At 44.4% G+C, this 12,554-nt stretch overlaps 1 protein-coding gene across 3 annotated transcripts in view; it reads right to left on the bottom strand.

Annotated features, from left to right (window-relative positions):
- The window catches only part of LOC106592365 (WAS/WASL-interacting protein family member 1), a 31,294-nt gene that overhangs the window by 4,036 nt on the left and 14,704 nt on the right, over positions 1-12,554 (bottom strand). For all 3 annotated transcript variants that reach the window (XM_045698346.2, XM_082963142.1, XM_082963143.1), the window contains exons 2-4: positions 2,627-2,721; positions 2,124-2,253; positions 1,803-1,940 (exon numbers count right to left, since the gene is read on the bottom strand). In XM_045698346.2, the coding sequence (XP_045554302.2) occupies positions 1,803-1,940; positions 2,124-2,253; positions 2,627-2,680 (322 nt within the window). In that variant the 5' untranslated portion in view covers positions 2,681-2,721. The remainder of the gene's footprint in view (positions 1-1,802; positions 1,941-2,123; positions 2,254-2,626; positions 2,722-12,554) is intronic.

Genomic DNA, 12,554 nt, shown 5'->3' with positions numbered 1-12,554 from the left:
TGGACACGTCGCGTGCGCCGCAAAATAAATTTAGAAATCCATGTTATTCAATTATTGCACCCACACAGCTCGCGTGCGCCAACGAGCGTCTGCGTTGCCAAGGGCTAAAATTGAACTCCTTTCTATTTCTGACGCAGATTGCGCTGAAAGTCCTGCCTCTCCCATCTCCTCATTGGTTTATAGAAGCAGGTACCCACGTGCCATCTCCTCATTGGTTATACCCACGTGGGTGATTGAAAGACGAACTGTTTTGCCGGTAGTCGTGGTAATTGGGGTATAAGGCTCTGATCAGGCCCTACACCCAAACAAGGGCACTGCGTTCATCCACCTCTGGCCTGCCCGCCTCCCTACCTCTGCGGAAGCACAGTTCCCGCTCAGCCCAGTCAAAACTGTTCGCTGCTCTGGCACCCCAATGGTGGAACAAGCTCCCTCACGACGCCAGGACAGCGGAGTCAATCACCACCTTCCGGAGATACCTGAAACCCCACCTCTTTAAGGAATACCTGGGATAGGATAAAGTAATCCTTCCAACCCTCCCCCCCCCTACCCTCCCCCCCAAAAAATGATATAGATGTACTATTGTAAAGTGGTTGTTCCACTGGATATCATAAGTTGAATGTACCAATTTGTAAGTCACTCTGGATGTAAATGTAACATGTAATACTATGAAAGTTTAGATGCCAATCACCATATAAGTTCAAAGATGAAAAAGCCTGGAAGGAGGAGAGATGACTAGAAACGATTCGGTTGGCCGTTTTATGTGTGGATTAATTGGCGGAGTAGAGGAGCTTGTGCATTTCAGGTAAAATAACTCAATGTTTATATTCCAGCACAAATTAGCTAGCAACAGCAAGCTAGCTGAATAGGACAAATTAGCTAGCAAGTGCAAGCTAACTAGCTAAATTGCCATACATGTTTAATGCTTTTCGACCTGTCCCCAAATGAATGCCATTGGTTCAGAGTTTGTTTTCATATTTTAACCTGCGTGTCGTGATCGCGTTTGGTGTAGGGGGACAAAATAAATGTATGCGCGATAGCACACGATAGCGCATGATGGCGCACGCGCACAGCCGGTTTAATCACCAGTGTGTTATCATCTTACACAGAGTGTTTAGTCACCAGTGTGTTATCATCTTACACAGAGTGTTTAGTCACCAGTGTGTTATCATCTTACAAAGAGAGTTTAGTCACCAGTGTTATCTTACAAAGAGTGTGAATATACTTTATGTAAAGTGTTTTACATGCAAGTCTTAGCATTATTTCTTGCCCTGCTGCTATCCATAATGTATGTCTTCTATACCAGGGGTTCCCAAACTCTTTCACTCGGGGCCCCCCTTCCAGCACTGGGGAACTTCACTCCCTAAGGTCTGCAATACTAAGATGATGAGAGCAACTGATGATGCACTACCCAATTTTGAAATTGTGCCTTGCGCATTCCACGATTACAACTTTAAGAGTACGTTTAAAGTTGGACTGAGTTACTTTTTTGGAGGGGGAGGACCCCTGCCGACCCTCTCCGAGCCAGTGTGTCTCTGGGGTCATGAATTTTATTATCGTTTTGTTATGTAATAAACCTTGGCACTTTGGTTAACTCTGACAGACCTGTAATTGACTTGTCCCGAGGACCTCCCCTCGTGTATAAAAAGGTGGCGCAGTACAGTTTACATATAGCAACACATTACACTTGTTCAAGATAGTTATCATGGCTTATCTCAAACACGGCTACAAACCATATTAATACAACCTCAAGAGGCTGCTGCAGTACATTATAGCTTCTTATTATACACATGATGGATTATTACCGTTGCTGTTCCCTCCTGAGGACCGAAGCTTGGGCATGCCTCCTGCAAAGAGACCTCCTAGTACTGGACCTCCTCCTCCTCCACCACCTCCACCACCACCACCTCCACCGCCACCTCCACCGCCGCCACCTTTGGGTTCTGTGAAGAAAGGTATTCAATCTCTTTTCCTCCAGCACAAGACCATAAGTTTTGAAATCATTATCTGCAGAAGGCCTTTGTAGGTTTCAAGTAGCTTCCATATTTCCTAATTGTTAAACTGAGGATGAGTACATTCTGAGTAAAGCCTTTAGAATACACACCATCAGAGAAATGTTTACTCACTGTCAATGATGGGTTGACTCCTGTCATTGGTGACAGCCTTCTTCAGACGAGCACCTTTGCCAATATCAGACAGTAAGGCGTTTCTTCCTTGCGCTTCATTCTTGCTGAGTGATGGCTTCTGTGTATTTGCCTGCGAATGTTGACAACATAAACACAAACAAAGAAGCCAGTTAAGTAATATAGGAAATGATATAGTATTACCTAGGACTACAACATGCACAATCACATTGCCATGCTGGAAACGCTTCCTTCCACTACCACAAGGTGTCCCTATTGAACAAGGTCAAAACTGTACTGACCTAAGAAATTTCCCTTCAATCACTCATGACAGAAGGTTCAATCACTCATGACAGAAGGTGATGAGAAGTTATGGCAGAAGGTGATGCTGTCTTCAGCTAAGATTACATCTAAATTGAATGTTAATATTTAGTCAGAATGTTCCATTGTCATGTTAACTCATATTAGTAGTTTCAATATAACTAGGACGTCTTTGGCGTGCTTACCACAGCGAAGGTTGGGGGTGGGGGAGGGGCAGGGGGTGGTGGGGGAGGAGGCATCTTCTCTCTCTCTCTTCAGCTATTCTTCTACAGCTTCACCCCTGATGGAGAGAATACACAACATCCATTAAATCAAATACTTCCTAAATATCCACTCAAACAGTAGGCTTACAGATGCTATACACATAACCAGGCTGGACCGCAACAAACCTTCAGAGACATGGGAAAACACACACACACACACCTCTCCAACTGGGCACAGACGTCTTTTTTCAAATCCAAACAGTTTTCCACTTTGATTCAATGTCATCACAATACTTTTTTCTTTTTTTTAAATGATGTGGAAACCATGTTGATTCAACCAGTTTTTACCCAGCGGGCTTTCACCACAGTCCTTAGAGCAAGCCGTGTGACTGCAGACACATAATATTGTCCTTGCACAGAAATAACAGGATGTATTGAAATAACTTGCAAAATACATGACCTATAAAACCACAAGGGAAACAATCACATTGATCAAGAAACACTTCCTGGTACAGCAGACAGATGACAACCATCATCCAATCTAGGGATGTCCCCGACTAAACAAAATCTTGGTCGACTGAGAGTTGTCTGTACTTTTGATTTGTCAAAAATTTAAAAACGTCTATTTTCCCATATATACAGTTGAAGTCGGAAGTTTACATACACTTAGGTTGAAGTCATTAAAACTTGTTCTTCAACCACTCCCCAAATTTCTTGTTAACAAACTATAGTTTTGGCAAGTCGGTTAGGACATCTACTTTGTGCATGGCACAAGTAATTTTTTCAACAATTGTTTAGAGACAGATTATTTCACTTAATCACAATTCCAGTGGGTCAGAATTTTACATACACTAAGTTGACTGTGCCTTTAAACAGCTTGGAAAATTCCAGAAAATGATGTCATGGCTTTAGAAGCTTCTGAAAGGCTAATTGACATTATTTGAGTCAATTGGAAGTGTACCTGTGGATGTATTTCAAGGCCTACCTTCAAACTCAGTGCCTTTGCTTCACATCATGGGAAAATCAAAAGAAATCAGCGAAGACCTCAGAAAAGAATTGTAGACCTCCACAAGTCTGGTTCATCCTTGAGAGCAATTTCCAAACGCCTGAAGGTACCACGTTCATCTGTACAAACAATAGTACGCAAGTATAAACACCATGGGACCACGCAGCCGTCATACCGCTCTAGGAAGGAGACGCGTTGTCTCCTAGAGACGAACGTACTTTGGTGTGAAAAGTGCAAATCAATCCCAGAACAGGACATTGTGAAGATGCTGGAGAAAACAGGTACAAAAGTATCTATTTCCACAGTAAAACGAGTCCTATATTGTCATAACCTGAAAGGCCGCTCAGCAAGGAAGAAGCCACTGCTCCAAAACCACCATAAAAAAGCAAGACTACGGTTTGCAACTGCACATGGGGTGAAAGATCGTACATTTTGGAGAAATGTCCTCTGGTCTGATGAAACAAAAATAGAACCGTTTGGCCATAATGATCATCGTTATGTTTGGAGGAAAAAGGGGGAAGCTTGCAAGCCGAAGAACACCATCACAACCATGAAGCACGGTGGTGGCAGCATCATGTTGTGGGGGTGCTTTGCTGCAGGTGGGACTGGTGCACTTCACAAAATAGATGGCATCATGAGGAAAGAAAATTATGTAAATATACTGCTCAAAAAAATAAAGGGAACACTTAAACAACACAATGTAACTCCAAGTCAATCACACTTCTGTGAAATCAAACTGTCCACTTAGGAAGCAACACTGATTGACAATACATTTCACATGCTGTTGTGCAAATGGAATAGACAACAGGTGGAAATTATAGGCAGTTAGCAAGACACCCCCAATAAAGGAGTGGTTCTGCAGGTGGTGACCACAGACCACTTCTCAGTTCCAATGCTTCCTGGCTGATGTTTTGGTCACTTTTGAATGCTGGCGGTGGTACCACTCTAGTGGTAGCATGAGACGGAGTCTTCAACCCACACAAGTGGCTCAGGTAGTGCAGCTCATCCAGGATGGCACATCAATGCGAGCTGTGGCAAGAAGGTTTGCTGTGTCTGTCAGCGTAGTGTCCAGAGCATGGAGGCGCTACCAGGAGACAGGCCAGTACATCAGGAGACGTGGAGGAGACCGTAGGAGGGAAACAACCCAGCAGAAGGACCGCTACCTCCGCCTTTGTGCAAGGAGGAGCACTGCCAGAGCCCTGCAAAATGACCTCCAGCAGGCCACAAATGTGCATGTGTCTGCTCAAACGGTCAGAAACAGACTCCATGAGGGTGGTATGAGGGCCCGACGTCCACAGGTGGGGGTTGTGCTTACAGCCCAACACTGTGCAGGACGTTTGGCATTTGCCAGAGAACACCAAGATTGGCAAATTCGCCACTGGCGCCCTGTGCTCTTCACAGATGAAAGCAGGTTCACACTGAGCACGTGACAGACGTGACAGAGTCTGGAGACGCCGTGGAGAACGTTCTGCTGCCTGCAACATCCTCCAGCATGACCGGTTTGGCGGTGGGTCAGTCATGGTGTGGGGTGGCATTTCTTTGGGGGGCCGCACAGCCCTCCATGTGCTCGCCAGAGGTAGCCTGACTGCCATTAGCTACCGAGATGAGATCCTCAGACCCCTTGTGAGACCATATGCTGGTGCGGTTGGCCCTGGGTTCCTCCTAATGCAAGACAATGCTAGACCTCATGTGGCTGGAGTGTGTCAGCAGTTCCTGCAAGAGGAAGGCATTGATGCTATGGACTGGCCCGCCCGTTCCCCAGACCTGAATCCAATTGAGCACATCTGGGACATCATGTCTCGCTCCATCCACCAACGTCACATTGCACCACAGACTGTCCAGGAGTTGGCGGATGCTTTAGTCCAGGTCTGGGAGGAGATCCCTCAGGAGACCATCCGCCACCTCATGAGGAGCATGCCCAGGCATTGTAGGGAGGTCATACAGGCACGTGGAGGCCACACACACACTACTGAGCCTCATTTTGACTTGTTTTAAGGACATTACATCAAAGTTGGATCAGCCTGTAGTGTGGTTTTCCACTTTAATTTTGAGTGTGACTCCAAATCCAGACTTCCATGGGTTGATAAATTGGATTTCCATTGATTATTTTTGTGTGATTTTGTTGTCAGCACATTCAACTATGTAAACAACAAAGTATTTAATAAGATTATTTCATTCATTCAGATCTAGGATGTGTTATTTTAGTGTTCCCTTTATTTTTTTGAGCAGTGTATATTGAAGCAACATCTCAAGACATCAGTCAGGAAGTTAAAGCTTGGTCGCAAATGGGTCTTCCAAATGGACAATGACACAAAGCATACTTCCAAAGTTGTGGAAAAATGGCTTAAGGACAACAAAGTCAAGGTATTGGAGTGGCCATCACAAAGCTCTGACCTCAATCCCATAGAAAATGTGTAGGCAGAACTGAAAAAGCGTGTGCGAGCAAGGAGGCCTACAAACCTGACTCAGTTACACCAGTTCTGTCAGGAGGAATGGGCCAAAATTCACCCAACTTATTGTGGGAAGCTTGTGGAAGGCTACCCGAAACGTTTGACCCAAGTTAAACAATTTAAAGGCAATGCTACCAAATACTAATTGAGTGTATGTAAACTTCTGACCCACTGGGAATGTGATGAAAGAAATGAAAGCTGAAATAAATCACTCTACTATTATTCTGACATTTCACATTCTTAAAATAAAGTGATGATCCTAACTGACCTAAGACAGGGAATTGTTACTAGTTTTAAATGTCAGGAATTGTGAAAAATTGAGTTTAAGTGTATTTGGCTAAGGTGTATGTAAACTTCCGACTTCAACTGTAGATGCACCCTATGTTTGAATAAAATCAACTATATGTAGGCCAAAGAGCTTGTCTGATGCTTTAAGCACTGTGATTAAAAATGAAGTCACACAAATTACTCAAGAGGGAGTTAGAGATCAATATAGCCTAACCAGAAGAAGAAACAAAACTGTTCCTGATCCTCCTCTTCCTGCTGCTGCTGCTGCTGGCCTTCTCAGATTCTGCCGTTAATCTCCTGTAGTTACCGGTTAGAGGCTACACCAGCGGCTGGTAACCTTTTCCATTTGGAGTGCCAAGTTATCGTACCATTTCTACTGATCCGTTCTGATTTTCATATGCACATTTTTCGTGGAACAGTTTCATTGAATTTATAATAAAGTCTTCATATCTCAAAATAAATGCAGTGGTTAATCAAAATGATATCTAAATTGAAAATGATACCATTTTAAATGTAACTTCTATTGCCATTGGTAATATGTAAAAACAGCCTACATAAAGCCAACAACTACACTGCAGCCTGCAGGTAGAACATATCCTGATGAAAACAGATATCCTATCAATCACATTGGCTCTGCATGGACTGTCTGTAACAAACATTGTATAACTATCAACTGGGTCCAGCCCAAAGCTTGTGCTAGCAAACTTGCAACATTGTATAAAATATTCTGGGCCCTTAGAGTTTCCCATGTCAGCGTGCTCCAGACAGACAGAGCTATAGGCTATTTTGCGCAAGGGATAAGAAGTAATCAGGTAGTCCTATTTTATGACGTTTCCACTGGATCAGAGCATTACAATTTTCCCCCTTTTATGCTGAGTCGTTATCGAAAGAGAGCTGGGAATATTTTTCAAATAGGCTAGGTGCATGTCCTTACTCAACATTGACAGGAGCACTCCAAACAAAAGACAATGAATAAATTGACAACTCATAAATGGAATGAAATAAACCAAAACGTTTTTTTCTCACAAGTGTAGCCTAGGTTGTTGCTCTGCAAACAACGTGTCCACTCCTACAATGACAATGGTAAGACTGTAATAATAATAATATATTGAATGCATTACCAAAACCAAACAAACATTGTAGATTAGAAGTGAGGGAATTAACGGTAGGCTAAATGTACTGCTGGTGATACTGGTGTGCCATCCCCTCCGCAACGGACTAGTCCACTCAGACGGACTAGTCCACTCAGACGGACTAGTCCACTCAGACGGACTAGTCCACTCAGACGGACTAGTCCACTCAGACGGACTAGTCCACTCAGACGGACTAGTCCACTCAGACGGACTAGTCCACTCAGACGGACTAGTCCACTCAGACGGACTAGTCCACTCAGACGGACTAGTCCACTCAGACAGACTAGTCCACTCAGACAGACTAGTCCACTCAGACAGACTAGTCCACTCAGACAGACTAGTCCACTCAGACAGACTAGTCCACTCAGACAGACTAGTCCACTCAGACAGACTAGTCCACTCAGACAGACTAGTCCACTCAGACAGACTAGTCCACTCAGACAGACTAGTCCACTCAGACAGACTAGTCCACTCAGACAGACTAGTCCACTCAGACGTTTATATTTTAGTTCAGTATATATACTGAACTAAAATATAAAACGCAGCATGTAAAGTGTTGGTCCCATGTTTCATGAGGTGAAATAATACAATCCCAGAAATGTTCTTTATGCACAAAAAGCTTATTTCTCTCAAATTTTGTGTGCAAATTTGTTTACATCCCTGTTAGTGAGCATTTATCCTTTACGAAGATAATCCATCCACCTGAAAGGTGTGGCATATCAAGAAGCTGATTAAACAGCATGATCATTACACAGGTGCACCTTGTGCTGGGGACAATAAAAGGCCACTTTAAATTGTGCAGTTTTCGGGTCTGAGGAATATTTCTGTCTGTAATAAAGCTACATTTTTGGGGAAAAGTCATTCTGATTGGCTGGGCCTGGCTACCCAGTGGAGGGGCCTATGCCCTCCAAGGCCCACCCATGGCTGCACCCCTGCCCAGTCATGTGAAATCCATAGATGAGGGCCTAATGAATTAACTTCAATTGACTGTGTCCGAGGGCCTTCAAAAGGGGGGCCCCGCCAGTTCCCCATCCCTGTTATAGATTAGCCCAGTCCATATGTGATTTACATTAGTTATAGACAAGCCCAGTATGCATGTGATTTACATTAGTTATAGACTAGCCCAGTATGCATGTGATTTACATTAATAATAGACTAGCCCAGTATGCATGTGATTTACATTAGTAATAGACTAGCCCAGTATGCATGTGATTTACATTAGTTATAGACTAGCCCAGTATGCATGTGATTTACATTAGTAATAGACTAGCCCAGTATGCATGTGATTGGCAATAGTAATAGACTAGCCCAGTCCATATATATGTGATTTGCATTAGTTACCAGTCAACGAGAGAGAGAGAGAGAGAGAGAGAGAGGGGTGACAGTTTCAGCTGCAGAGGCCTCTATCTTCCTGTCAATGTGGTCAACAGGAAGACCTGACACGTAAGAGACCCAACCCACAGCCATCCTGTCTCTACATCCCCTCTCTCCCCATCTCTCTAAAGCAGCACCCTTCTATCTCACAAAATCTCTCTACATCCCCCTCTCTCTACTAAAGTACATTGCTATCTTTCTAAGGCAGCACCTCGCAATCGCTCTCTCTAAGGCAGCACCTCGCAATCGCTCTCTCTAAGGCAGCACCTCGCAATCGCTCTCTCTAAGGCAGCACCTCGCAATCGCTCTCTCTAAGGCAGCACCTCGCAATCGCTCTCTCTAAGGCAGCACCTCGCAATCGCTCTCTCTAAGGCAGCACCTCGCAATCGCTCTCTCTAAGGCAGCACCTCGCAATCGCTCTCTCTAAGGCAGCACCTCGCAATCGCTCTCTCTAAGGCAGCACCTCGCAATCGCTCTCTCTAAGGCAGCACCTCGCAATCGCTCTCTCTCTCTCTAAGGCAGCACCTCACTATCGCTCTCTCTCTCTCTCTAAGGCAGCACCTCACTATCTCTAAGGCAGCACCTCACTATCGCTCTCTCTTTCTAAGGCAGCACCTCACTATCGCTCTCTCTCTCTCTAAGGCAGCACCTCGCAATCGTTCTCTCTAAGGCAGCACCTCGCAATCGCTCTCTCTAAGGCAGCACCTCGCAATCGCTCTCTCTCTAAGGCAGCACCTCGCAATCGCTCTCTCTCTAAGGCAGCACCTCGCAATCGCTCTCTCTCTAAGGCAGCACCTCACAATCGCTCTCTCTAAGGCAGCACCTCGCTATCGCTCTCTCTCTCTAAGGCAGCACCTCGCAATCGCTCTCTCTAAGGCAGCACCTCGCAATCGCTCTCTCTAAGGCAGCACCTCGCAATCGCTCTCTCTAAGGCAGCACCTCGCAATCGCTCTCTCTAAGGCAGCACCTCGCAATCCGCTCTCTCTCCCACCAGGCAGCACCTCGCAATCGCTCTCTCTAAGGCAGCACCTCGCTATCTCTCTCTCTCTCTCTCTCTCTCAGGCAGCACCTCGCAACGCTCGCTCTCTCTAAGGCAGCACCTCGCTACCGCTCTCTCTCTAAGGCAGCACCTCGTTATCTCTCTCTAAGGCAGCACCTCGTTATCTCTCTCTCTCAGGCAGCACCTCGTTATCTCTCTCTCAGGCAGCACCTCGTCATCTCTCTCTCTAAGGCAGCACCTCGCTATCTCTCTCTCTCTAAGGCAGCACCCTGCTCTCTTTCTATGGCAGCAGGGCAATTCCACGATAACAGAATTAGCTTTGACTTTAACATTGATTTCGAAGGACTACTTTGAATAATTAACTAGAGAAAGAGAGAGAGAGTGAGAGAGAGAGAGAGAGGGGGATAGTTTGCCCAAATTACAATATGACATTAGTTTCCTTGTAAGCGGTCTATATGTACATGGTATGGCATGAACATGCTAATATAGGTAACAATGACTTGCATTGGATTTGGGCCAAAGTTAGCATTTGAAACAGTGGCCAACAAAACCAAAGCATAGAATGCTGTCATACCTTGTCAATAGTCTGCTTACAGGGTAAGGAAACCAATGTAATTTGTAATTTGGGTGAACTATCCCTTTAACATTGAGGGGTGGGGGGGCAGCACCATCTAGTGGTCAGAACCTGGTAATACCAGGATGCAGGATGGGACATAAACAACTTCAATTACTAATCTCTCTGAACGGAGGGGGAAAAAACATCACCAAATTCCCTGAGAATACATTACATAGGATGAATAAACAAATAGTCCGAGCCACAGAGTCATACTACTAAAAACATCACCAAATTCCCTGAGAATACATTACATAGGATGAATAAACAAATAGTCCGAGCCACAGAGTCATACTACTTGTCAAACGTACTGATATTGTATACTAGTTGTTGGGTTGGGATTGGCATGGGAGGTGTGTGAGTGTGTGTGTGTGTGGGGGGGTGTCTTTGACCATTTCTTTGGATTCCTCATGTCTTACTTATTGTTAGAAAAAAAGGTTTGGTCCAAATCGGATGTTAGGTACTACATATAAAAAATGGCCAATTTGGATGCAATCAATTAGCTTAATTTCTCAGAGATCAAATGATATTTCAATAATATAATGTTGCTGGAATGCTAGTCTTATCTGTTTCTAACAGATTTCAGAACAATCTGAGATGATGGGGGTTGAAATCCTCTCTCTTGTGCTTTTTGAGGTGGAACGTCGCCCCCTAATCTCTCAGCCCACCTCTTGATGACTTCAACACCCTCTGATAGGAACAGAGAGCAGTAGTGGAGGCCCATCTCTCCTCTCCAGCTCTCTGTAAGCCAGCGGGACACTGCGGGAGCCAGAACAGCTGACCCTGTCCTTGAGATGACAACATGATACCAACACCTGTCCTCTAAACCACTGCATTCCAGTGTTCCATTCCGTGCCACCGTGTTCCATCCGTGCCACCGTGTTCCATTCCAGTGTTCCATTCCAGTGCCATCCGGTTCCCCGGCCCCGGATGGGGGGCTGAAACTGTCCTGCCCAGAGACACTTGACCCTCAGCTGGATCAGTATGACATTGTTGTTTCAGGGTTGAGGGGAGATTCCATCTATAACAATGTTCAGTCAATAAAGCAAGGATATGAGATGTCTGAAAAGTATTTCATGAACTGAAAATGACCCATATTAGTTTCAATGCCGATTTTGAAACGGACGACATGGCTTTATGGAGAAGTGTTCAACAACATCTAAAGGCCTCTGCAGACTTTACGTTGGATTCAGTCTTTTACAATGATCACGTGCGATGTTACCGAATTAAAATCTTAATGTCAACCTGGCCAGATTGATTTGCTTCTGTCGTCACATTGTGCGATTGGCTTGAGAGGCGACATCAGCAGACCTAGGCCCGTTAACCACGGCGGTGTGGTTAATCTGACCTGTGACAGCACCAGCAGTGCTAGCCTCTCTCTATGCTTATGAGCAAATAAAGTGAGTTCGGAAAAACTGAAAGTATGCATCTTAAAATAGGTCACATAAACATATATATACATATATATATATATATATATATATATATATATATATATATATTTAAAATATTTAACCTTTATTTAACTAGGCAAGTCAGTTAAGAACAAATTCTTATTTACAATGATGGCCTACCGGGGCCTCTCAAGACAATCTGCCCTGTTCAGGGGCAGAACGACAGATTTTTACCTTGTCAGCTCGGGGATTCGATCTAGCAACCTTTTGGTTAATGGCCCAACGCTCTAACCACTAGGCTACCTGCCGCCCCAAAATATACATATTCAAATATGTATATGCAAATAGGCTTCCCCAAAATAACAATAACATGGTAGAACATTTATTTGGACTGGCGATTTTGTGCATTTATCAAAATCCCATCAGGTAGCCTGATTTCAGATGAATGTAGCCTAAACACGGTTATTAGGGAAATTGTTCTTGCACAGCATGTATGCGTTTAAATAGAACCCATTATATTAATCTGGCTATTCACAATAATGTGCAAACTCATTGCAGCCTGTGTTCCCATTGGTCAATCACCGGGACCGTCTCGTAACACAAGCCACACTACACGATAAAGGCCCCAAAAAAATCGGACACTGACAGAACT

Source organism: Salmo salar, chromosome 16 (genome assembly GCF_965601325.2).
Source record: "Salmo salar chromosome 16, fSalSal1, whole genome shotgun sequence".
Taxonomy (NCBI): Eukaryota; Metazoa; Chordata; class Actinopteri; order Salmoniformes; family Salmonidae; genus Salmo; species Salmo salar.
The sequence above is the reverse complement of the archived record's forward strand: the minus strand, read 5'-3'. Positions and strand labels throughout refer to the sequence as shown.